The sequence below is a fragment of the Artemia sp. Qi Xiang Cuo genome, chromosome 9 (genome assembly GCF_049724085.1).
Source record: "Artemia sp. Qi Xiang Cuo chromosome 9, ASM4972408v1, whole genome shotgun sequence".
Classification (NCBI taxonomy): Eukaryota; Metazoa; Arthropoda; class Branchiopoda; order Anostraca; family Artemiidae; genus Artemia; species Artemia sp. Qi Xiang Cuo.
In genome coordinates, this window is record NC_142802.1 from 2,720,917 (window position 1) to 2,747,837 (window position 26,921).

The following is a 26,921-nucleotide window of genomic DNA, read 5'->3' on the forward strand; positions in this document are numbered from 1 at the left end:
GATTTACCCATTGCACCTACCTAGTCAAAAAAAATCAAATTTCCCCGAAAGCGAAATCATGTTAATGCAAGACTAACTCTAAACGGAACAACTATTTTAGAAGATAATCATATTAATTACCTAGGTCTCATGCTTGACCAAAAACTTAATTTCCACCTCAACATTTCAAACACAATAAAAAATGCTATAGAAAAACAATTTTACTGAAAAGACTTCTTTCTACACCCCAGGGCTGTAAGGAGAAAACCTTACTCCAGTTTTATAGATCACATATTAAGACCCCATATTGACTAAGGGCTCATCGTCTATGGTGCATTTGCAAAGACCCAGATGCAAAAAATTGAAACAATACAAAACGATATAATACGTCTCATATTTGGTCTTAGGAAACCCAGAAGCACCAAGTTTCTGCTTATGGAGAGTGGATTAACAAAAGTAAATGAGAGACGTAGCTTTCTCTTGATAAAACATCTTACAAAAATTGAATAAAATAGCTCACACACCCTACATAATTGGTTAAGAAATCCAGCCATGTATAGAGGCATTGCAGATGAGTATACCAATATTCAGAAGAAGTTCCCTGTACCCGCAAAGTCTATTGCACCTACTTTTCCCCAATCCCCTACATGGAATTGGTCAATCCCCATAATAAATACTGATTACTCAAAGTAGACTAAAGATTTAACCCCCATTGCTTTTGTCCAGAAAAAATTTGCTGAACAATTACTTATAAAAACCATTTCCAAATATTTTTTGATGGGTCCAAAATAAATGAGAAGGTAGCAAGGGGTGACTTCCTTCCTAACCTGAAAATTGCAATGGATGAGAGATGGTATAATAATGTATCTATAATGTCTGCAGAGTTAAATGCCATAATCATGGCATTAGAACACCTTATGGAAAATGAACCCTTGATTGCTAATTCAAATAATATTATAGTTTATTCTGACTCTTTATCAAGCCTTGAGTTGCTGTCTTCAGCTCCTCAGTATAAGCTGGATATTGACACTTATCATTGTCTTAGTGTTATAGATAATCTTGCTTCAAGTGGCATAAGAACTTATCTTCAGTATATTCCTAGCCACTCTGGTATAAGTGATAATCCTCAGGTTGATGAAATTGCAAAAAATGCTATAAATATTAACCACCCAAGAGGGAGACTAATCCCCATTAGAGATATTTACCGATGGAGACTATCAGATATTATGTTTAATAAGAAAAATCCTACTCTTTCCCCCTTTCCCAATAAGTGCTTTTCTAAAGTTTATCACAGAATTCATTGTGGAACAAATGGACTAAACTTTCTTGCATTCTCGTATCAGTTTCCTAATTCAAGTGGTTCAGTTCCTCTGTCCCCTCTTTGCAGGCACTGTAATATGAATAATGAAACAATTGACCATTGCCTATTTGAAGGTAATATGCTGACGTCTGCACAACATACCTTGCTTTGTAAACTGTTAAAATGCTTCAAACACCACAAAATCTCACTATCAGGTAATAATCATATTAATTACCTAGGTCTCAAGCTTGACCAAAAACTTAATTTCCATCTCAATATTTCAAACACAATAAAAAAATGCTATAGAAAAACATTTATACTAAAAAGACTTCTTTCTACACCCCGGGGCTGTAAGGAGAAAACCTTACTCCAGTTTCATAGATCAAATATTAAGACCCCATATTGACTAAGGGCTTTTGCAAAATGGTGCATTTGCAAAGACCCAGATGCAAAAAATTGAAACAATACAAAACGATATAATGCGTCTCATATTTGGTCTTAGGAAACCCACAAGCGCCAAGTTTCTGCTTATGGAGAGTCGATTAACAAAAGTAAATGAGAGACGTAGCTTTCTCTTGATAAAACATCTTACAAAAATTGAATAAAATAGCTCACACACCCTACATAATTGGTTAAGAAATCCAGCCATGTATAGAGGCATTGCAGATGAGTATACCAATATTCAGAAGAAGTTCCCTGTACCCGCAAAGTCTATTGCACCTACTTTTCCCCAATCCCCTACATTGAATTGGTCAATCCCCATAATAAATACTGATTTCTCAAAGTAGACTAAAGATTTAACCCCCATTGCTTTTGTCCAGAAAAAATTTTCTGAACAATTACTTATAAAAACCATTTCCAAATATTTGTTGATGGGTCCAAAATGAATGAGAAGGTAGCAAGTGGTGCCTTCCTTCCTCACCTGAAAATTGCAATGGATGAGAGATTGTATAATAATGTATCTATAATGTCTGCAGAGTGAAATCCCATAATCATGGCATTAGAACACCTTATGGAAAATGAACCCTTGATTGCTAATTCAAATAATATTATAGTTTATTCTGACTCTTTATCAAGCCTTGAGTTGCTGTCTTCAGCTCCTCAGTATAAGCTGGATATTGACAATTATTATTGTCTTAGTGTTATAGATAATCTTGCTTCAAGTGGCATAAGAACTTATCTTCAGTATATTCCTAGCCACTCTGGTATAAGTGGTAATCATCAAGTTGATGAAATAGCAAAAAATGCTATAAATATTGACCAGCCAAGCGGGAGACCAATCCTCATTAGAGATATTTACCGATGGAGACTATCAGATATTACTTTTAATAAGAAAAATCCTACTCTTTCCCCCTTTCCCAATCAGTGCTTTTCTAAAATTTATCACAGAATTCGTTGTGGAACAAATGGACTAAACTTTCTTGGATTCTCGTATCAGTTTCCTAATTCAAGTGGTTCAGTTCCCCTGTCCCCTCTTTGCAGGCATTGTATTATGAATAATGAAACAATTGACCACCGCCTATTTGAATGTAATATGCTGACGTCTGCACAGCATACCTTGCATTGTAAACTGTTAAAATGCTTCAAACACCACAAAATCTCAATATCAGCCAAGAGCCTAGCCGACTATTCCTGCACAGCATTTATAGCCGACTATTAATTTTAATAACATTAATCCTATCCTTTCCCCTTTTCCCAATAAGTATTTTTCTAAAATCTATCATAGAATTCGTTCTAGTACAAATGGACTAAATTTTCTTGCATTCTCGTATAAGTTTTCTAATTCAAGTGGTTCAATTCCCCTGTCCCCTCTTTGCAGGCATTGTAATATGAAAAATGAAACAATTGACCATTGTCTATTTGAATGTAATATGCAAACGTCTGCACAAAATACCTTGCTTTGTAAACTGCTAAAATGCTTCAAACACCACAAAATCTCACTATCAGCCAAGAGCCTAGCCGACTATTCCTGCACACAGAGCACAGAAATCGATATCTATCATCTTATATTTGAACTCCTTGAGTCGAAAGATCTACTGAAAGATATTTGAGAATATCTAATAAATAAGAGACAACCAGGCGAGTAGCTCTGTCACCCACAGAGTGAAGCAAAAGGAAAAGGGCTAAATAGTATCAACTAAAAAGCCCGCCTGCAGTGAAATAGAAGAAGAAGAATTTTTAAAACTAAACAGCAATGCGAGGATAATGGCCGATTATTTTAAGTCTTGTCAAACAACTTTTTGTCATAGTTGAAACAATAGTCAGTGTTGAAACAATAGTGTGATAGTTGAAAAGTGTCATAGTTTAAACAATAATGTCATAGTTGAAACTACTTCTCTAGTAAAGAGCAAATGATGGCCAAACAAAGTTTATAAAGAAAATATTAGTGAGAACTTAAAAAAGGAATTTGAAAACCGTAAAAATGGGCACTGAATGTGAATGAAAAGAACACCATTGGAGTCCCCATTGTTGAAATTCTTAACCTGATGTTTTTAGTCCCTGGATGTTTAACCTTTTATATTTTAGAGCAGATAATTGGATTTTTAAAATTTTGTGATGTCTTATGATCTTTCTCCTTTAGTGGGTTTCCCCACGAGGATTTTTAGTCCTTTTGCTCTATTAATTGATAATATTTTTGTGAGTTTAAAATCCCTGAATCATAGTTATGCCGATGTCATAATTTACCCTGCTTCAGACAACTTACTGATTGTTGGAAAGAATATTTGCTGAAAGAAATAGCATGCACAGTAAAAAGAAATAAAGTGGAACAACTGAAATAAAGAGAAATTAGAAAAAATTGCTGAGGAATTGAGCTGCCGTAAATGGCAGCCAGGTTTTGAAATTGAAGATGATGCATCATAGGCTTTCGATATAATGAGTTGTATTGTCCAATCAATTTTTGATAAGACATGGCCAGTTAGAATGGTGTAGCTGAGAAAACAAGAACCCCGTAAACCATGGATACACGAAGATATTTTAAATAATATTGAGAAGTTGAATTCTTTGTATGAACAATATCTGAATTTAGAAATTGATGAAGAACATGGGGAGCTATTAATTATATTATTGGAAGTATAGAAAGATTCTGTGCAAGATAAACTTGAATTTGGAAGTTACAGACAACCATGCAGTTGCAGATGAGAATTTTTATAATCAACAGAGTTAAACCTTTTAGTCATTAGAAAAATTACGGAATAAACCGTGTCAAATTTAATTCATCTGTTTAAATTTTTTACTCAACAGAGTTTTAGTTCATAGGAAAATTCAAGGAATAAACCGTGTCATTTTTAATTCATCTATTCCAAATTTATACTCAACATTGTTTATTCCTTCAGTAATTAGAAAAATTAAAAACGAGTATACAGAATATAGAGATATACAATACAGAAATTTCATTCAAGAAATTATGTAAAAATTGTAAGTAAGTAACAAACTCTTTCCTGAATTCACCTCTTGAATACACAATACAGAAATTTCATTCAAGAAATTATGAAAATATTGTAAGTAAGTAACAAACTCCTTGAATTCACCTCTTGAATACATATTACGGAAATTTCATTCAAGAAATTATGAAAAAAATATAAGTAAGTAACAAACTCTTTCTTAAATTCACCTCTTCAATACACAGTCCAGGCATCTCATTTAAGAAATTATGAAAAAATCTTAAGTACGTAACAAACTTTTTCTTGAGTTCACCTCTTGGATACACAATACAGAAATTTAAATCATGAAATCATTAAAAAATTGTAAGTAAGTAACAAACTCATTCTTGAATTCACCTCTTGGATGCACACTACAGAAATTTCATTCATGAAATTATGAAAAAAATTGTAAGTTTGTAACAAACTCTTTTTGAATTCACCTCTTGAATACATAATACGGAAATTTCATTCAAGAAACTATGGAAAAAAAATTGTAAGTAAGTAGGTAAGTAACAAACTCTTTCTTGAATTCGCCTCAGGGGCCTAGTGAGAGAGACAAGCAAAAAGCTAGGTTCATTTTTCTTACTAAAGCAAGTGCTACCATCTATTTCAAATAAGGAATAGACGGCAGCACAACTGATTTTTCCTTACCCTAGGCACCTGCAGCCAACCTAAAATACCACCCCTTTTTCAAATAACTGCATTCACGTTAGGTTCACTTAGCGTGGCACGCCATGCTAAATGATTTCCGTATTGTGATCCATGAAGAATTTTCCGCATTATGTATCCAAGAGGTGAAACCAATAAAGAGTTTGTTACTTACTTGTGATTTTTTCATCATTTCTTGAATGAACTATCTGTATTGAGTATCCAAGAGGTGAAATCAATAAAGAGTTTGTTACTTACTTACAATTTTTCATAATTTCTTGATTGAAATTTCCGTATTGCGTATCAAAGAGGTGAATTCAAGAAAGAGATTGTTACTTACTTAGAATTTTTTCATAATTTCTTCAATGAAATATCTGTATTGTGTATCCAAGAGGTGAAATCAATAAAGAGTTTGCTACTTACTTAAAATTTTTCATAGTTTCTTGAATGAAATTGCTGAATTGTGTGTTCAAGAAGGAGAATGCAAGAAAGAGTTTGTTTAAAATTTTCTTCATAATTTCCTGAATTACATTTCTGTATTGTGCATCCAAACGGCATATTCAAAAAAGACTGTTACTTACTTAGAATTTTGTCATAATTTCTTGAATGAGATGTCTTTATTGTGTATCCAGGAGGCGAATCCAAGAAAGAATTTGTTGCTTACTTACAATTTTTGTCATAATTTCTTGAATGAAATGTCTGTATTTTGTATTCAAGAGGCGAATTCAAGAAAAAATTGTAACTTAATTACAATTTTTCATAATTTCTTGAATGAAATATCTATATTGTGCATGCAAGAGTTGAAATCAATAAAGAATTTGTTACTTCCTTACAATTTTTTCATAATTTCTTGAATGAAATTTCCGTATAGTGGATCCAAGAGGTGAATTCAAGAAAGAATTTGTTACTTACTTACAATTTTTCCCTAATTTATTGAATAAAATGTCTGTATTGTGTATCCAGGAGGCGAATTCAAGAAAGAATTTGTTACTTACTTACAATTATTTCATAATTTCTTGAATGAAATTTCCGTATTGTGCATCCAAGAGGTAAAAATAATAAAATATTTGTTACTTACTTGAGATTTTTTTCCATAATTTCTTGAATGAAATATCTGTATTGTGTATCCAAGAGGTGAAATCAATATAGAGTTTGTTACTTACTTAAATTTTTTTATAATTTAGTGAATCAAGTTTTCGTATTGTGTATCCAAAAGGTGAGTCCAAGAAAGAGATTTTTAATTACTTAGAATTTTTCATAATTTCTTGAATGAAATTTCTGCATTGCGTATCCAAGAGGTGACTTCAAGAAAGAGTTTGTTACTTACTTATAACTTTTTCATAAGTTCTTGAATAAATTACCGTATTGTGTATCCAAGAGGTAAATTCAATAAAGAGTTTTCTACTTACTTACAAATTTTTTCATGATTTCTTGAATGAAATTTCCATATTGTGTATCCAAGAGATGAATTCAAGAATGAGATTGTTACTTACTTACAATTTTTTCATAATTTAATGACTGAATAGAACTATTGTAAAGAATAAAGACGGGTTAAGCTTAAAGATATTTATTGCTTCAACATATTAATTGAAAAAAATTATTTGAAAAAAATATTGAAATTTTTTTTTGAAAAATCCTATTTACACTGAAGGAAAAAATTAATATCCCAGAAAAGTTATTCCTATTTGGGCAAATCAAACCGCACAAGGAATACAAGCCAAAGTTTATCCAGTGTCAGAAGTGTCTGAAACTGGGACACACAACAAATAAATGCAATGAAATTCTCCTAACCTGTAGTAAATGTAAAGGCTCCCATCCTTAAGAGTTGACAACTTGCAACAACACTCAGCCTACATGTATCAATTGTAAAGGTCCACATGAATCCACCAATAAATCACAATGCCCTGCATATAAGAAAAGAGCACTAACACTCTAAATAGCAACAGAGAAGGCCATTCCATACCCTTTTGCAGCTGTGGAAGCAAATGCTGCCCAATCACACCAAATAAAACCTATATTGAAATCAAATAAAACTCTCAAGTCGAATACTCCCAATGCATCAAGTACTCCTTACAAAACACCATCCTTTAAGTCCCCCAGCTCACATCTCAATCAGAAAGAATCACCAAGTCAACAAGACTCTTTACCTAGTGAGATGAGGTCGGCCTGGCACCCCCTCCCAACAAGAAACAAACCAGAAATACTACCAGGAATTAATCCCTTAACTGACAAACTGGATGCACAGCCAAACATGCAAACTTTAAATATATGCTTATTCATTCTAAACTACAATGCAGTTCAGGCCATGAGTATACAACAAAAACAGAAAACAAAAATCATTGCTGAATTGGCAAAAATCTACATCCCTAATCATATGCTCATTCAAGCAAAAAAAGATCTTGCTCTACTATTAAAAAACCTGAACATTGATACAAAGTCATATGAAAAATAAAACAACAACACAACACATATCAATACTCCAGTGGAACGTAAGATCACTTACGGAAAATAACTTAAATGAACTAATATCTTTTATGAATAATAATTCCATAACTATTGCTTGCCTCCAGGAAACTCATTTAATCCAAAATCAACAAATTAAGTCTCTGGGATATACTATCCTGAGAAAGGATAGATCATCAGAGAGAAAAGGAGGTGGAGTAGCTTTAATAATTAATAATAATATAAAATTCTGTGGCATCAACTTTCCAGATTTTGTAAATGATGTTGATGCAATTGGTATCAATTGGTGGCTGAATAATACAAAAAACTTACATATTAAGCTTTTATAACCCTAATGGCCAAACTACAGATGCCATGGATTTCTTCAGCTATAGAAATAATTCTAATATGTTGAAAAATATCATTATTTGTGGAGACTTTAATGCCCACAGCCTTTTGTGGGGGAATAAACCAGCAAATAAAGCTGGTAATTTCATTGAGCATGTGACTTCAAATAATAATGAATTAGCTGTTGCTACCCCTCCAAACCTAAATACGTATTTCAACCCCAAAAGTGGCAGTTTCTCTACAATTGCCCTACAAATTATGTCTTTAAATATTTTGAATAAAATTTATATAAATAAAATTGATAGTCTATGTATTGACAATTGATAGTCTATTGGACTACCCCCCCCCCCCCAAGCTAGTATCTTATAAAATCTTTCATAGAATTGCGAAGTTTCATTGTTTGTGTAGGTTCAACCTCTTCACTCCAAAAGACAATAACCAAAGGCCTTCCTCAGGGAGCAGTCCTCAGCTGCCTCCTTTTTGCCCTGTATCTCTGGGACATGAATCTCGCCCACACGAATCTACAATATGCTGATGATCTGGTACTATGGTCATCTGGCAACACCTTTAAGATTGCACAGTCAAAGCTGCAAAAGTCACTTTTCAAATTTGAAAAATTCTCTCAACATTCAGATTTACCCATTGCACCTACCAAGTCAAAAATAATCCAATTTCACAGAAAGCGAAATCATGTTAATGCAAGCCTAACTCTAAATGGAACAACTATTCCAGAAGATAATCATATTAATTACCTAGGTCTCATGCTTGACCAAAAACTTAATTTCCACCTCCACATTTCAAACACAATAAAAAAATTCTATAGAAAAACAATTATACTTAAAAGACTTCTTTCCATACCCTGGGGATGTAAGGAGAAAACCTTACTCCAGTTTTATAAATTACATATAAGACCCCATATTGACTATGGGCTCATCGTCTATGGTGCATGTGCAAAGACCCAAATGCAAAAAATTGAAACAATACAAAACGAATCTTACAAAAATTTAATCAAATAGGTCACACACCCTACATAATTGATTAAGAAATCCAGCCATGTATAGAGGCATTGCAGATGAGTATGCCAATATTCAGAAGAAGTTCCCAGTACCCAAAAAGTCTATAGCATCTACTTTCCCCCAACCCCCTCCATTGAATTGGTCAATCCCCATAATAAATACTGATTTCTCAAAGTGGACTAAAGATTTAACCCCCATTGCTTTTGTCCAGAAAGAAATTGCTGAACTTAATACAATTACTGATAAAAACCATTTCCAAATATTTGTTGATGGGTCCAAAATGAATGAGAAGGTAGCGAGTAGTGCCTTCCTTCCTCACCTGAAAATTGCAATGGTTGAGAGATTGTATAATAATGTGTCTATAATGTCTGCAGAGTTAAATGCCATATTCATGGCATTAGAACACCCTATAGAAAATAAACTCTTGATTGCTAATTCAAATAATATTATAGTATATTCTGACTCTTTATCAAGCCTTGAGTTGCTGTCTTCAGCTCCTCAGTATAAGCTGGATATTGACACTTATCATTGTCCTAGTATTATAGATAATCTTGCTTCAAGTGGCAAAAGAACTTATCTTCAGTATATTTTTAGCCACTCTGGTATAAGTGTTAATCATCAGGTTGAAGAAATAGCAAAAATGCTATAAATATTGACCAGCCAAGTGGGAGACCCATCACCATTAGAGATACTTACCGATGGAGACTATCAGATATTATGTTTAATAAGTAAAATCCTACTCTTTCCCCCTTTCCCAATAAGTGCTTTTCTAAAATTTATCATAAAATTCGTTCTGGAACAAATGGACTAAACTTTCTTGCATTCTCGTATCAGTTTCCTAATTCAAGTGGTTCAGTTCCCCTGTTCCCTCTTTGCAGGTATTGTATTATGGATAATGAAACAATTGACCACTGCCTATTTGAATGTAATATGCTGACGTCTGCACAGCATACCTTGCATTGTAAACTGTTAAAGTGCTTCAATCACCACAAAATCTTACTATCAGCCAAGAGCCTAGCCGACTATTCCTACACACAGAGCACAGAAATCGATATCTATCATCTTATATTTGAACTCCTTGAGTCGAAAGATCAACTGAAAGATATTTGAGAATATCTAATAAATAAGAGTTAACCAGGCGAGTAGCTCTGTAGCCCACAGAGTGAAGCAAAAGGAAAAGGGCTAAATAGTATCAAATGAAAAGCCCGCCTGCTGTGAAATAGAAGAAGAAGAATTTTTAAAACTAAACAGCAATGCGAGGATAATGGCCAATTATTTTAAGTCTTGTCAAACAATTTTTTTTTATAGTTGAAACAATAGTCAGTGTTGAAACAATAGTGTGATAGTTGAAAAGCGTCATATCTTAAACAATAATGTTATAGTTGAAACTGCTTCTCTAGTAAAGAGCAAATGATGGCCAAACAAAGTTTATAAAGAAAATATTAGAGAGAACTTAAAAAAGGAATTTGAAAACCGTAAAAATGGACACTGAAAAGAACACCATTGGAGTCCCGATTGTTGAAATTATTAACTGGATATTTTTAATCCCTGGATGTTTAACCTTTTATATTTTAGAGCAGATAATTGGATTTTCAAAATTTTTTGATGTCTAATGATCTTTCCCCTTTAGTTGGTTTGCCCACGAGGATTGTTAGTCCTTCTGCTCTATTAATTGATAATATTTTTGTGAGTTTAAAATACCTGAATAATAGTTATGCTGATGTCATAATTTACCCTGCTTCAGATAACTTACTGATTGTTGGAAAAAATATTTGCTTAAAGAAATAGCATGCACAGTAAAAAGAAATAAAGTAGAACAACTGAAATAAAGAGAAATTAGAAAAAATTGCTGAGGAATTGAGCTGCCGTAATTGGCAGTCAGGTTTTGAAATTGAAGATGATGCATCATAGGCTTTCGATATAATGAGTTGTATTGTCCAATCAATTTTTGATAAGACATGGCCAGTTGGAATGGTGTAGCTGAGAAAACAAGAACCCCGTAAACCATGGATACACGAAGATATTTTAAATAATATTGAGAACTTGAATTCTTTGTATGAACAATATCTGAATTTAGAAATTGATGAAGAACATGGGGAGCTATTAATAATATTATTGGAAGTATAGAAAGATTCTGTGCAAGATACACTTGAATTTGGAAATTACAGACAATCATGCAGTTGCAGATGAGAATTTTTATAATCAGCCGAGTTAAACCTTTTAATCGTTAAAAAATATAAGGAATAAACCGTGTCAAATTTAATTCACCTGTTTAAATTTTATACTCAACAGAGTTTTAGTCCTTTGGAAAATTCAAGGAATAAACCGTGTCAATTTTAATTCATCTATTCAAATTTTATATTCAACAGAGTTAAATCTGTTAGTCCTTAGGAAAATTAAAAAGATTTTGACTACAAAATTTTTGTAGTCAAAAAAATTAAAGCAATACATTCTGGGGAAAATCTTTGTGTGTTTGACTTTGTGCTTTCGTGTGTGTGTGTTTATTTGTCTCTCTCTCTCCGTGCCTGTGTGACTGAGTGGATGTTTGCATGTCTCTACGTCTGTCTTTGTTTGTTTGTGTGTCTGACATCGTGTTTTTATGCGTTTTTTATTTTTGTATCTCTCTCCCACAGTGCCTGTGCAATAGGGCATCTGTTTGCGTGTCTCTGTGCCTTTCTTTGTGTGTTTGTGTTTTTGACTTTGTGTTTGTCTGTGTGTTATTGTCTCTTTCACATCGTGTCTGTGTGACTAAGGGTCTGTTTGCATTTCTCTGTGCCTGTCTTTGTGTGTCTGAATTTGTGTTTGTCTGTGTGTTTTTTGTCTATTTCACATCGTGTGTGTGTAACTGAGGGTCTGTTTCTATGTCTCTGTGCCTGTCTTTGTGTGTCTGACTTTGTGTTTTTGTGTGTTTTTTGTCTCTCTCCCCCCGTGCCTGTGTGACTGAGCGTCTGTTTGCATATCTCTGCCTTTTGTTTGTGGGTCTGACAATACTTTTATGTGTGTTTTTGTCTCTCTCTCTCCCGTTCCTGTGGGACTGAGTGTCTCTTAACATGTCTCTGTGTCTGTCTTTGTCTTTTTGACTTTGTGATTTTATATATGTGATTTTTCCTTCTTACTGGTATGATGTATTTTTTCTTGTGATGCTTGTGAAGGGAATTGTATACATGAAAACGATGTTGAGTGTAACTCCCCTCCAGGAGTTCATACCCCCTCCCCTACCCTGATTTATACAGGAAAAACTTTTGTGTATAGAATTATACACATTATAGAATTGTTAGACACATTATAGAACATTATAAAATTAGTTTTTTTTTCAACATATGTACAAAGTGGAAGGTAATTTTCGAACTCTCAATTTTCCCTTTCAATTGGCATCCCTGGCAATTTACAAAAGTTACAAAACTTAAAAAGACACTTAAACTTCTACAATGGGGCACACTGATTTCTTTGTAGTTAGGGAGGGAGGGAACTACCTCAAAGGGTACATTTCAATACCAAAACATCCCAGGTCTCAATGAACCATCACATACAAAGAATCAGTTCTAAAGGGGAGACGGCAGAAGAGTGAGGTAGAAATTGAAGTATAGTCCCCAGGCCCTAGTTGTTATTTTTTTCTTGGGGGGGGGGGCAAAAGAAACCTCTGAAAATGCATCAAAATCGTGAAATTGATTATATTCCCTTATGATTTATGGGAATATTTCTGGGTATTTGTGTGGAATGTAGCACACACGCGAAATGTGAAGTTTGGTTAATGCTAGTGAAATAAAACAAAATAGGATGAAAATGCAAAAATTTAGAAACAAATTTGGGCTATATATTTGCACATTAGGGGGTGGGGTAAAGCATGGCACATATTAAATGCGTAACCTAACCTGGTACCTTTTTCTGCCCCTTCAACCCCCAAAATATAAAGATTAAATAGTTTCCACGAAGTGAAAAACAACTCACTAACTAGCGGAAACCCGGTTTTGAAATTCTAAGTTTCAAATGGAAGTACACAGAGATAACAGGCTGGAACCAAGAAGTACGTACGAGTAACTATTCTCCATGGACTTGGTCTGATACTTACCAGAGTCATTACTATCCGAAATCTTTGGGGATGGGCAGGGGCGTAGCTACAGTATTTTCATTGGGTGGGGGGGAGGGGGAAGAGGAGGTTCTATTGAAGTAGATACAATTAAAGCGGTAGTGAAGAAAAGTAACTATTTAACCAACACACTACTTGGTGAATTTAAAAACATTACGCAATACATTATACGCAATAAACACACATTAAACAATCATAAATATAATTGCTGATGCTTGGATTTTACTAAAAGTGTCAGCAATGAGCTGCTGTAGACGACAGTAGTATAGCGTAAACAAGCTTTCGGGTGGGTGAGACGGTGAATGTCGTATGCACTCGGCTTTTTCGGCAAGACTACTTATGCTGCACTATATATCCCCCCTCCACTTCCCCCAACTCCCCACCCAGCACAGGATGCTCCATCTCATAGTTGAACATCATCGTATTTTCTCATAATTGCTGTTAGATACCCGAAAAAAACAAAAGAAAGTACCTGTTGCAGCAAAAGTTTCCTTCTTAGATTTATGTGTCGCTCTTAGGTTTGCCGCTTCCTTTACTACTACCTTTAAGGTTGTTGCAGGGGTTTTGGGTTGAACTTTTTCAGCAGACGTCTTTTTTACTTGAGTTTTTTTTATTGTCCAAACTGGTTTTTCTTCTTCTTCTTCGTCCAGAACATCTTCTTCCCTTGTGGATCCAGCTCCCGCTGAAAGTGCACACTTTCGTAGGTCTTCGTCTTTCATAGGGAACGTCAGCTATAAATGAAATCAAAATAAGGTAGACAATCATTATACAGTCCATGGAGCATTAGTCAGGTCTGACCCACGGAATGCTTGCCAGCGCAGTGGTTTGATAATAAAAACACGTAAATGGTATTTACCTCTTTGAGGCACTAACTAGCTGGTAAAATATTCATTCTAGTTTTATGAGTCTATGCCCCCTTATACTCTCCCAGCGCATAACTTACAACCCTTACCCTGACGGCTGGGGGGAATTTCATCCTCAAAAACATGATTTCCATCTGGAAATCACCTACGCTGAACAAAATGGCTATCTCAAAATTTTGACTGGATGTGTTTGGAGAAATGGTGAGCGTGGAAGGGGTGTTAGTTGCCTTCTAATCACTTTCGACTATTTAAAAGGGCAATAGCCATTCAAATTTCCAATCAAATGAGTCCTTTTAGAAGCTTCTACGACTACTCCTTCGATATGAAGGGCCCTGGCATGGAAAAATATAATTCGAGACGAAGTCTCCCAAAAATATTGGGGGGAATGATGGGTGTGAGAAGGAGATTAGTTGCCTTCCAATTACGATTCAATTTTACGCGTGGAGATGTTAAAGTTAATTGTCCGGGTTAAATTTTCGCCAGGATTGCATTGTCCAGAGAATATTTCTGTGACGAGGGGGGTTTTTCCGTGGAGGTATATAAATCTAGGGTATAACAAACCAAAGTCGACTAGAAATAAAGTCATAATTGTTCAAATTTAAAACGAACACGAATTACTACTAATAAATAAATGAGAACCGAAACAAACAGAAACTAAAAATAATAATCAAGTCTAATTTGAAACGAACAGAAATTACCACAAAAAAATATAGCTAACGATCACTAAGCCTTCTAAAAGTTAATTCGTAAATTACTTCAGAAAAAAATAGTGGACAAAAAAAACTTAAAACGAAAAGAAATTATTCTGTATATGAAAGGCGCTCTCCCCTCCTCAACGCCTCGCTCTTTACGCTAAAGTATTACTCTTTCTCACCAATCTATTTTTTAAAACAAATCTATTTTTTTGTAAAAGTAAAAACGTTTATGTTTTTTTCAGTAGAGTGCAAATTATCTTCTGGCCTTGGGAAGGCATAGGGGTTTTGAGCCCAACTTATGTTAATTTCTGCTCATTTTGAGTTTGACTCGGTTATTTATTGTAATTTCTGTCCGTTTTGAGTTTCATTTATTTATCGATGCTGATTTGTGGTAGTTTTACGCTTGGTAGATTATTTGAGTTTTTTTTTTTGCTCATTTTTTGTTTAATGGAGTTCTTTACTTTTCTTTGAAAAACTTTTTTTGTGGAAATTTTTTTTTAATTAATTAATGAAAAAGGTATCTTTTCCAAAGATGGAAACAACCGAAAGTGCACTTTATGGGAATGTGCTATCAAGTCAAATTTATAAAAAGTGATTAGATATAAATATAAGTTTTTAAATGACCCCTTAAACAGCTCTCTTTTGTTACAGTAGCCTTCTAGTTTCTGCTAGTCAGTAGGTGATTTATAAAGTCCTGTCTTCATTATGGCTTTTTCAGGGGAAGTCGGCCGAGTAAAAACAGCTTTTTGCTCAACGAAAACAAACATTTCTGAAAAACATGTATTGTTTTGTGAAGTATGGATGATGAACTTCATGTTATAGACTGAAAGTTTTTCGCAGCTGTCAAGGTTGTTTGCAGTATTTTCTATAGGTATCTTATCTCCCCTTGATCGGTGATAATTAGAAACTACATTAAAAATAAGTTTTTCAACTGAAACTACGGACAGCCATTGAAAATCAAAACGAACATACATTATTCTGTATAAATAAAAAAGATCGTGGCAATGTTGTTTCTACATTAAATTTTAATAGAAAACGAACAAAGATTCATTTAAAAAACAAAGTTTTTCCGAAGGAAGTAAAGAGCCAAGTTGAAACTTAAAACGAACAAAAATTATTACTTCACAGCCTTTCTAACATATATCAGTAAAACTAGTACAAATAAACCAACTAATTATGTTTCTCTATGCTTTTAGGAATATACAAAACTAGCGCTTTACTGAAAAAACAAAAGTCAAGTATATATATATATATATATATATATATATATATATATATATATATATATATATATATATATATATATATATATATATATATATATATATATATATATATATATATATATATATATATATATATATATATATATATATATATATATATATATAAGGGATTGATAATATTTGTATTCTGTAAAACGCGTCCTTAATTGGTTTGCTTTTACTGTGCCAAAACCCCTATATTATTTTGCGTTTTCAGTAAAGCGCTAGTTTTGTATAATCCTAAAAGTATAGGGAAACATAATTAGTTGGCTTATTTGTACTAGTTTTATTGATACATGTTAGATAATCTGTGAAGTAATAATTTTTGTTCGTTTTAAGTTTCAACTTCGCTCTTTACTTCCCTCAGAAAAACTTCATTTTTTTAAATTAATCAGGGAAAACAGGAATGAAAAATAATTAATAATTATAATGAAAAATAATTGGAATGAAAAATAATTAAAAATAATTAAACAGGAATGTCCATTTTGAACTCCAATGTCACTTTTGAACCCGAACTGATTGTCACTGCGGGAAGAGAACCCTTTCAAGAAGTTTACTAATTATCGAAAAAACTGCAATTGTGTAAAATACCGCTGCTCCCCAGTTGACGCCACTGCACATAGAATATACACGTATAAATTTTTCTGGTCCTTTTATATCTTCAAAATTCTTATTTTACATTGTCGTGTACAAGGAAGAAAAGAGCTAAGGTTATTTTATTTGATGTTTTCCAGATTTTTTTTTTATTTTTGAATATTTAATTTGTGTATTTCACCAGTTCAAAATTTCAATTTGAATTAGTTCATTATGAAATTCACTGAACAAGCTATGCCAAATGATGAACAAGATACGTCATATAAGTACAGATTTATTAGTTTTTATTCCCAACTTACCTATTTTTGTTCATTGCAAGCCTTGAACTTTATAACAATTAAATAAAACCAAGTTATTTTTAAAGATGAAAGTAAAGAGTGACATTAAAAATTTAAACGAGAAGAAATTATTGCATATATGAGGGGGGAGGGGTACCTCATCCTCTCCTCATCGATCTTTGCTCTAAATTTTTATAATGCGTTAAAAATACTACTGATCACGGTTTAACAGCCCTGGTTTTTAAGTAGAATTCTTTCTTAAGAAATTAGTAAAAAAAGAAAAGTCAACATTAACATAAAGAGCGGCGGACTTAGGTGGGGGTAGTCCTCCTCGCATACGGAATAATCTCTGCTCGCGTTAACTTTAATTTCCCTCTCAACTTTCATCTGATTTTTTTTTCATTTAATTTCAGTTCGTTTTTAATAACCGAAGAGAACGTGAGGAGAGCTACCACCTCCCACTCAAACCCAGCTCTTTAAATCAAAAATACAAGCTTTTTTACAGCAATACATCGAGAAAAGGGGCTCATTTAATGCATTAACTTTTCGAAGCAAAGAATAAATTATCCAAGATGAAAAAAATTGTCTCTCTAATAAGAAGGGGACTTTTGTCCCCTCAGCATTCACGACGATTCCCACTAATGTCGCTCCTAAATTTGGCTAACTTTATGAGTTGCTACTATTGAACGTACACCATTATAATCCGCTACACTAGAGGATTTAAATTCTGTGATGAAGGAGGGAAAATCTAAAAATGAGCAGATGAAAGTTTTATAGACTCGTCTTTGGAAAAAACTCAAAATTTTAGCCACTTTTTCTATGATTTTTTTAAAACGAATCATCGCTCTTCCCTCTTTAGCCCAAATCAATGCTTCTAGACAGTTTCTTGTCAATCCTTGAGCATCAGAGAGAGAACATAGCCTCTTAAGCCCTTTTAAATAGAGTAGAGAGTAGAACCAACATTTGATAAGACGAGCAGTAGGAATACAGGACAAGGGAAGAGGAACACATGAAATTTTATATACAAGGGAAATGACCCATAAGGCTCATAAGATATCCCTTGATCTTGCGGCCCTCCTACTCCAAAAAATTAAATCGTGTAGGAAACAATATTATTCATTTTACAAATATGTTAGTGTGCACTTACTTTGAACCTTATGAAGTATGCAAAGTGTCTCATTAGTCCATACACGGGATTCTGTTTTGACCATGCCCAGAGGTACATTTGCATAAGAAGGGGGCGTCTACTCCACCCTCCCCATAGATTAATCAAAAGGACCTCCTGGAAAATTGAAAAATAGTAGCCTGAAAACACGCATCCCCTAACTCTAGAAGAAATGATCTTCCCCCTCCCAAATATTTGGCCTGTGTCAGTCTATCCAGGGGATTAGCTCATTCCTCAAGGCATTCCAGATTGAGTGTGCATTGCGTTTTGTCATTTTTTGGCAATTTGTTTGATTTCAAAAGATTGTTATCAGGCTAAGGGCATGCAATAGGAAGAAATAATCCTTCTGTACCTGTAATTCATTCCTCATGCTGTGTTTTGCGGAAAACAGCAGCGGTTTGGGGGATTGCGTATGATGTTTTACTAGTATTCTTGTTGGGAGAAGCAAATCCGTATGGTCTTGGTATTTTCCAACTTATGCGGAAACGTTCTCTGTGGTCAATTGGACTATAGACTAAATATACTACACTGAAAAACTGATTGTTGTTGTTAGATTTCATATCAGTTCCAAATATCATGCCAGGATATGTTTTGTAACTTAATAAGGGCTTTTGATATGGTAATTTCCTTTCAAATGAGCACTTTCTCAACATTCTACGGCGACTGGTTCGATGCGATCCCCCTTGGGGGGGGGGAGAGAAAACGGACATACATCAATGCTTCCCCTGCAAAAAAATTCCATGTTGTTCAGGGGGGGGGGCTATAATGCTCGTGATTGAAGAACGTTTATCAGGATGATTGCAATAATGCACTGTACATGACGGTCCAATGCCATTTTGAGGGATTTTACAGCCTTTTTCCGAAATTCTTATTTTCTCTTTGTCGACTCAATTTTACACATTGAGATGTTAGGGAGAGGGATTATCCTGGGAAAATTTGCATCTGCGATGGAATTTTCTGGGGGATTTATCTTTGGGAGGGGGAAATTTTCTGCGGGACAAATTCTCCACGAAGAATTTTGTCATCCGCTATCGACTCACAGCGTGGGGCATTGACCACAGCAGAGCTCCTACCCTCGCCCAAAACAGGCCACTCTGGAGACGAGTAACGGCGCAGACGACTGGTTTCCTCTATGCTGGCGACGCTGCCGAGCAAGAGCTTTAAGTCTGATAAGTAAAAATATGGAATTTTTCGCAAGAGATTTTTTTTCGACATAACACCTTAAATAAAACATTCTTTCTCAGACCACACTGCCTTTCTATGACGGCCAAATAAATGTTCAAATGGGGATAAATCTATTTATTTAGACAGTGAAAACAGGTACAAAAGTTTCGATATTTCGATCACATATACAGCGATCGTCATCAGTAGAAATACTTTTGGGTCATTCACAAAATACTGAGCTTCCGGGTTATTCACTAAATTTTTTTCGGAGAGAGTTCAATGACAGTTCACTCAAACGAGTACCTCACACAACACTGTCGGATCGAGGGAGACCCCACCCCCTCCCTATATATTTTTTTCTAACACCCTCTGTCCGTTTTGTTTTTCAGTTTTTCATTCTTTTTTGTAAATAAATTTTTCTATTTGGTCGACTATTAAATAACTGTTTAATTTTTTATAAATAGAAATTGTTAATATTATGACTAAATGTACTATTTTATTATATATACCACTATTTATATACCCAATTATATTGTGAAAATACTTACTTTATATTATAGTCGACGAATTTCCCTCTGTCTTAATCAGATCACTAACTGAAGTCGACGAACCAATTGAATGAATAAACAAAAATCCTTTTCTTACGTCGTTCGTCGTATATATATATAAGTATTTGAAGAACATTTTCTCCAATGAGAAAAAAATGTTATTTTCAATTGAAAGTAAAGAACACCGTTAAAAATCAAAAGAAACAGAAATTATTCCATATATGAATGAGGCAAGACCGTAACCATAGGGCAGGGTGTGGTAGGGGGTTTGACCCCCCCCCCCCCGCGCACCCAACATGTTTGTCTGACTCGTAAAAACTAAACAAAAAGGAATATAAACAAATTTTTTATGCGTTTTTTTAGTTTTTTTTGTGTACCCCCCGCCCCCGAAATTTTTTGAGTAAAACCCCCTCCGAGAAAAATTCTTGGTACGGCTTTGGGAGAAGGTGCTCTCCTTCTCAATACATTACTCTTCACGCTACAGTTGATAACACTTTTAAAAAAGCTTCCTATTCTAATCAAACGGCCCTTGTGTTTCTAGGTGTCTTTATTAGAAAATTGGGAGGAACAGTCAATCTTTAGCGTAAAGAGAAAAGTATGGAGGAGGGAATAACCCCATCAGAAACGAAACAATTTCTGTTCATGTTGGGTTTTAATTTTGCTCCTTAGTTTCCGTCTAAAAGAAAAATGTTTTGTTATGTAATTTGTTATCGTTTTTCAAATAATACCGGTAAATTTGACTCACTCCGCATGAAAAATCCCCTTCCCTCACGGAAAACTCCTCCTTGGAAAATTCCTTCCATGTAAAATACACCTCCTGCAAAATTCCCTCCGGACAATTTCCTCTCCTTCGCATACTTTCATTTAAAAAAAAAAACTAATTTCTAATCATTTTTCCACAGTCCAAAAATACCCCTTTCCGTGTAATTTTTTTCTAAATTCACGGTAATTTAGAATGAATTCAATTTATAATAATTTAATTAGGGAAGATGTAAAAATTTCTAATAGTAGTGAGTTACATAGTAGTGACAACCCTTTAGGCTAAAGTTGGGACGAGATTAAAGCTGACAAGTCAACAGACTTCAGCTAAACTTGCAAATAAAAAAATCGCCTTAATTCATAATGCATGGGTGTCGTTGGCCTGTTGCCATATTTAAACTTTGATTACCTAAGTAGCTTAAATGTTTTTAACCTATTAATTTAGTCAGGGGTGGCGACCAGGTTTTTTTTTCTTTCAAGTAAACATAGTTTCCTATTTTTGCTAAATCTCATTTGCCGATTTAATTTATAAAGGCAACATATCTACTGTGCTAGGGATTTTCGACGTCTTTTCTATGATTATAAATTTGGCCAGATTTTCGAAGTTTATTAAGATGTGAATTTTATCTATTTGTTCGTCTTTTTTCTCTTGTATGCTATTTTTTGTCCGTTTTGTTAGATGATTTAACTAAAAAAAAATTCTTACATACAGCAAATCATCCGAGAAAATTGGCCTAATGAAGAAAAAGAGAATATCCGTCCCATTCAGAGTCATTCAAAGAGGAGGGGCAACCAAGTCAGTTGCCCAGGGCTCCAAGGCTGGGGGAGGGCACCGCAGCTAGGAAACTGCCCAATTTAATCACGTTTTCCTTTTTGTTTCGGCTTCTCTTTCGCTTACATTTTCGGAGGAGGGAGGGTGCTGTAATTATTTCCTTCCTGGGCATCACCAATCCTAGGAACACCCTGGTCCCATTATCAACATATTTACAATGCTCAACACAAACCGATGCCCAATTTGGTGAAAGCTTAAGAGATGCCAAAACCGAATCGTTGAATTCCAACTGCCAACGGTCTCTGAACAAGACAGTTTAAATAATAATATGAAGCAAAAACTTGGCTTGCTAAAATTTGCAATAAAATAGCGTGCAAAACAGTTCATGTACCTCATAATCAACATAACTGAGCAACACCAGTTTGGGTCTTCCTACTCGTTGCGTCTTGGGTGGTGGTTGGTTAAGGGGTTTCCTTTTTAGAGATTAATCAAAAAAAATTTTTGGCACAAAATAAGCTGTTCAAAAAAAGTAAAAAAATCCATAAAACCAAAAATGAACAAAAATAAAATCAAATAAATCTACCAAGCATACAACTACCACAAATCAGTATCGATAAATAAATGAAACCCAAAACAAACAGAAATTAAAACAAGTCAAGCTAAAAACGAGCAGAAATTAATCTTAGTAGGGTTCTAAACCCTATGCTTTGTAAAAGCCTGAATATAATTTGTACTTTACTGAAAAAAATTCAAATGTCAGTTTAATATACATATGCTGATATTTATTCCTTAAAATCCGAATTAATTTCTGTTTTCTTAAAGTTATAAGTGAAAACATTTAAAAGGATATTTTTCAGTAAAGTACAAATATACCTTTTATGCCCACAGGGCATAACTTACAGCCCTTGCCCTGAGGGGTGTGGGAGGGGGGGTTGATCATCCTCAAAGACATAATATCCAGAATTTTCAAATGCATTGAGATAAATGACTATCTCAAAATTTTGATTGGATGTGTTTGGGGAAATGGTGGGCATGAAAGGAAGATTAATTGCCCTCCAATCAGTTTCGACTAGCCTATTAAAAAGGGCACTAGCCCTTTCAATTTCCAATTGAATGAGCCTTTTCTGCAGTTTATACAACATAATTTTATAAAAAAAACCTTATATTCCCGAAGGGCAAAACTTACAACCTTAGCCCTGTGGGCTCTAGGGGGGGAGTCATCCTCAAAGGCCTAATTTCCAGAACCTTCATCGACGTTGAACAAAATGGTTATCTAAAAATTTCGATTGGATGTTTTTCAGGAAATAGTGAGCTTGATAGGGGGGCTACTTGTCCTCTAATCACTTCCGACTATTAAAAAGGGCACCAGCCCTTTCAGTTTCCAATCAAATAAGCCCTTTTTGAAGTCTCTATGAAAATGCTTGCTATAAAACTTTATAGACCCACAGGGCATAACTTACAACCCTAGCCCTGAGGGCTGTGGGTGTCCTTAAAGACCTAAGATCCTTAAAGACGTTATCTCAAAAACTTTCAACTACGCTGAACAAAATGGCTATCTAGAAATTTGGATTGTGTGTTTGGGGAAAAGGTGGGCGTGAGAGGGTGGTAAGTTGCCCTCCAATCACTTTCAACTATTAAAAAGGGCACTAGTCCTTTTTCAAGTTTTTACGACGTAGCTTTCAATAAAAACCTTATATGCCCCCAGGGTTTAACTTATAACCCTTGCCCTGAGGGTTCTGAGGGGGTTATCATCTTCAAAGACCTAATTTCCACAACTTTAAACTACGTTGAACAAAATGGCTATCTCAACATGTTGATTGGATGTGTTTGGATAAATGTTGGGCGTGGAAGGTGTGTTAGTTGCCTTCCAATCACTTTCGACTATTAAAAACGGCACAAGTCATTTCAATTTCCAATCGAATTAGCCCCTTTTGAAGTTTCTACGACAACGCTTTCTATGAAAACCTTATATGCCCCCAGGGCATAACTTATAACCCTTGTCGTGAGGGCTGTGGGGGAGTGTCTTCCTCAAAAACATAATTTCTATCTAGAAATCAACTACGCTGAACAAAATTGCTATCTCAAAATTTTGATTGGATGTGTTTGGGGAAATGGTTGGCGTGGAAGGGGTGTCAGTTGCCTTCTAATCACTTTCGACTATTAAAAAGGGAACTAGCCACTCCAATTTCTAATCGAATGTGAGCCCTTTTCGAAGTTTCTACAACTTATTCGATACGAAGTGCCTTGGCCTATCCCCCCCCCCAAAAAAAAACATTAAACATTGTGCCAACATTGTTCTTTACTTAGGCGGCGAGATTGCACTGTCTATGAGAAGACGAAGGCGTCTTAAGTAAGTACATCGAAGTCCAAAGTTTAATCAGAATATGACGTCTTCTTTTCAAGTGGAAAAAGAAAAAGCCTTGTTAAACCATTAACGCATATCAGATAATATAAATGATATTCGGCAAATATGATGAAGACTTTGTAATAAACTTTATGCTTTGTATTTTAAAATACTTCTTAGATTAAAAAAAAAATCCAACTTTTTTTCTTGCAATCTTGTCAAAGCAGTCTCTGGTTTGTACCATGAATATTACTACTACTACCAATAGCTCACCGAAGCATCAAGCCGCCTGAGGCCAACAGAGCTACACACACTCCCTCTCAGTCTAATCAAAGATCTCCTCAAACACCCTCCCAAAAAGTTCCCATCTCCCTTAAATCTTTCCTTACGACATCCTCACACCCCAACCAAAAACAATCGGCTTTTTGTCACACCAAAGACCATTGGTGTACCTCTAACCATTGACCGTCGAACCATTCATGCAATTCTAAACCTAAGTTTGAGCAATCCATTTATTAAATTAGAGCTGTTACAGATGAGACGGACACAAGAAGCTCAAAATATTTTCCATAAATATATCCTAATCTTATTACCTTTAAAAAAGAAGAAGAAAAAAATGACAAAAATACCAGATTCAACGTCTTTTAAAAGCAGTTTAAGGATAGTCAACATAAAATCCGAAAAATGGCAATAAAACATAACATGTACTAAAATCCCATACTCAGGAAGTGGCGATACTTGGGGCTGTCCAAGGGAGTAGGCTATGACCTGCTCCTTAATTTTAGAGAGCTGTAATTAGACTTGGAAAAGTATTTATTTTTGCGCATACTTTATTTCTCAATATTTCAATTTTTTAACTTGTAATGCAAAGTGAGGCTGAAAAAAGCAGCAGACCCTAGAAGAAGCATACAAAAAATATAAGTAGTGAGTTTTTTAAACAACAGTTTTAATAATTCCAATAAAAGCTGGCATATTAAAGGTCATCACAGTCCAATATCACAGTTAGGTCTTCACAATCAACTGAGAAAACTAGAAAAAAAAGTATATTAGACTTACAGGAATACAAATCTAAAGAAATCACCCTCAAAGAAATAGTTATTAGATCCTTCGACTATGTTGAACAAAATGGATATATTAAAATTTTGATAAGATGACTTTCGGGAAAAAGGGGCGTAGGAAGGGGTCTAGCTCCCCTCCAATATTTTGTTCACTTAAAAAGGGCACTAGAGCTTTTGATTCCCGATCAAATGAGCCCTCTTCCGATCTTCTAGGATCACTGGTTCAATACAATTACCCCTGAAAAAAAAAAACACATCCGTGATCTCGTTTCTTGTAAAAAATGCACAATTTCACATTTTTGCATATAGGATTACAAAACCTTTGAAGTAGGGTTCTCTGATATACTTTATCTGACGGTATGATTTTCATTAAGGCCACTTGATGTTTTAGGGGTGATTCCCACCTTTTTCAAAAATTGAGGAAACATTTTTCAGGCTCGTAGCTTTTGATGGGTAGCGCTAACCTGAATCAGCGTAGCACTAAGCATCATAACTTGATAGTTTTAGTGTATCCATTGTTACCAATAATAAGCCGCATCGCTCCTTACAGTTCGTTACGACGAACGGTTTCATTATTTTTATTTTTTAACAGACCACTTCGTATGCAACGAGATGTCATAGAAACTCCGAGTGGAATCATTCTATTCGAAATTGGCAGTTCAAGCGCCTCTTTTACGAGTCATAAGTAATTTTAGCTATCAGCCCCTTTTAGCTGCCCTCCCCAAAAGATATTCGATCAAAATTTTGAATTGACCATCGTGTTAAAAGAGTTGAAAGGTCCACCAAGTATGCCTCCCGGGATGACATTACCCCTGCAGTCCTTGAGGCAAGGGTGTTAAGCTTTGCTAGCTGTCCATTGCTTACACATACATTTTGTTATTGGAAAAGGAGGGCATATTTGATAGCATTTCCAAAAAGGTTTAGGGCATTAAAGAAAAACTTTCAGGGATTGTTGAGGGGGGTGTTGAACTAAATCAGAATACACTATGAGTATAAAGGTTGTCAAAAGAGCAAATCAGCAATATGTCAGAAACAACTGACGGTATTAACTTGAAACTTTCAAGCCTACAGATACTACTGCTGCTACTGCTAATATTGTAGTGAATCAAAAGAGTTTAAGTGCATATAGGTAGTGATAATGGCGCAGATCTAATTTCTCAGGAACGGACTACGGATTTAAGTTGAAACCTTCAGGGAAAGTTGATAAGGTTGTAAAACTCCTTCTACAACTACTGCTATTGTATTAAATCAAAAGAGTATAAGTAAATCTAGGTTGTAAAATTGGCATAGATCCAATATTCTAGGAACAGAAGTCTTAAGTGGATATTTTCAGGGAAAGTTGAGGGAGGTAATAAACAAAATCAAAAGGCAACGAGTGTATCCAAATTGTGAAAAAGGCACCTGTGTAATATCCTAGCCCAAGAAAAATTAATGGCCTTATGTTGGAACTTTTAGAGAACGTTGTAGGTCATTTTGAACTAAATTGAAAGACACTGTGTACATCCAAGGTTGTCAAAAGGGCGTATCAGCATTACCTAAGGAACGACTAAGGGTAATAAGCTAAAACTTCCAGGACATTTTGAGGGGATTTTTAACTAAATCAAATAGACTATGTGCATCTAGGTTGTCAAAAGGACATATATGTAATGTGTCTGAAATGACTAGAGGTATCAAGATGAAATTTTTAGGGAATAATGAGTGGGATGTTGAACTAAGTCAAGAAACAGTATATACATGCAGGTTGTCAAAAGGGTATATCAGTAATATCTCAGGAACAGTTGAGGGTATTAGGATAAACTTTTAGGGCTACTACTAATACTACTAGTGCTTCTGTTACTTACCCTGAGAGTGCGATTACTTATGACTGCGTCTGCGGCTACTTACGACTACCTGCAACTGCAAGCACTTGCTGATGCGACTATGACTACTTCCGACTGCAACTTCTTGCGACTGTGACTACTTGCGACTGCGACGAACTGTGACTGCTTGCGATTGTGATAACGACTGCTTGCGACTACGACTACTTGTTACTTAATTAGTAGTATTATTCAAAGCAGCTAATCACAAAACCGATAACGGCTCCAATCAAAACTGAATGGAGGGCTACCAGCCTCACTCAAACGCCCATTTCAGCTCCCTCCCCCAAAGAAACACGATTAAAATTTTTAGATAGT

At 34.8% G+C, this 26,921-nt stretch overlaps 1 protein-coding gene across 2 annotated transcripts in view; it reads right to left on the reverse strand.

Annotated features, from left to right (window-relative positions):
- The window catches only part of LOC148948223 (uncharacterized), a 75,599-nt gene extending 61,631 nt beyond the window's left edge, over positions 1 to 13,968 (reverse strand). For both annotated transcript variants that reach the window (XM_089093831.1, XM_089093832.1), the window contains exon 1: positions 13,715 to 13,968. In XM_089093831.1, the coding sequence (XP_088949957.1) occupies positions 13,715 to 13,961 (247 nt within the window). In that variant the 5' untranslated portion in view covers positions 13,962 to 13,968. The remainder of the gene's footprint in view (positions 1 to 13,714) is intronic.
- Between the last annotated feature and the right edge of the window lie 12,953 nt (positions 13,969 to 26,921).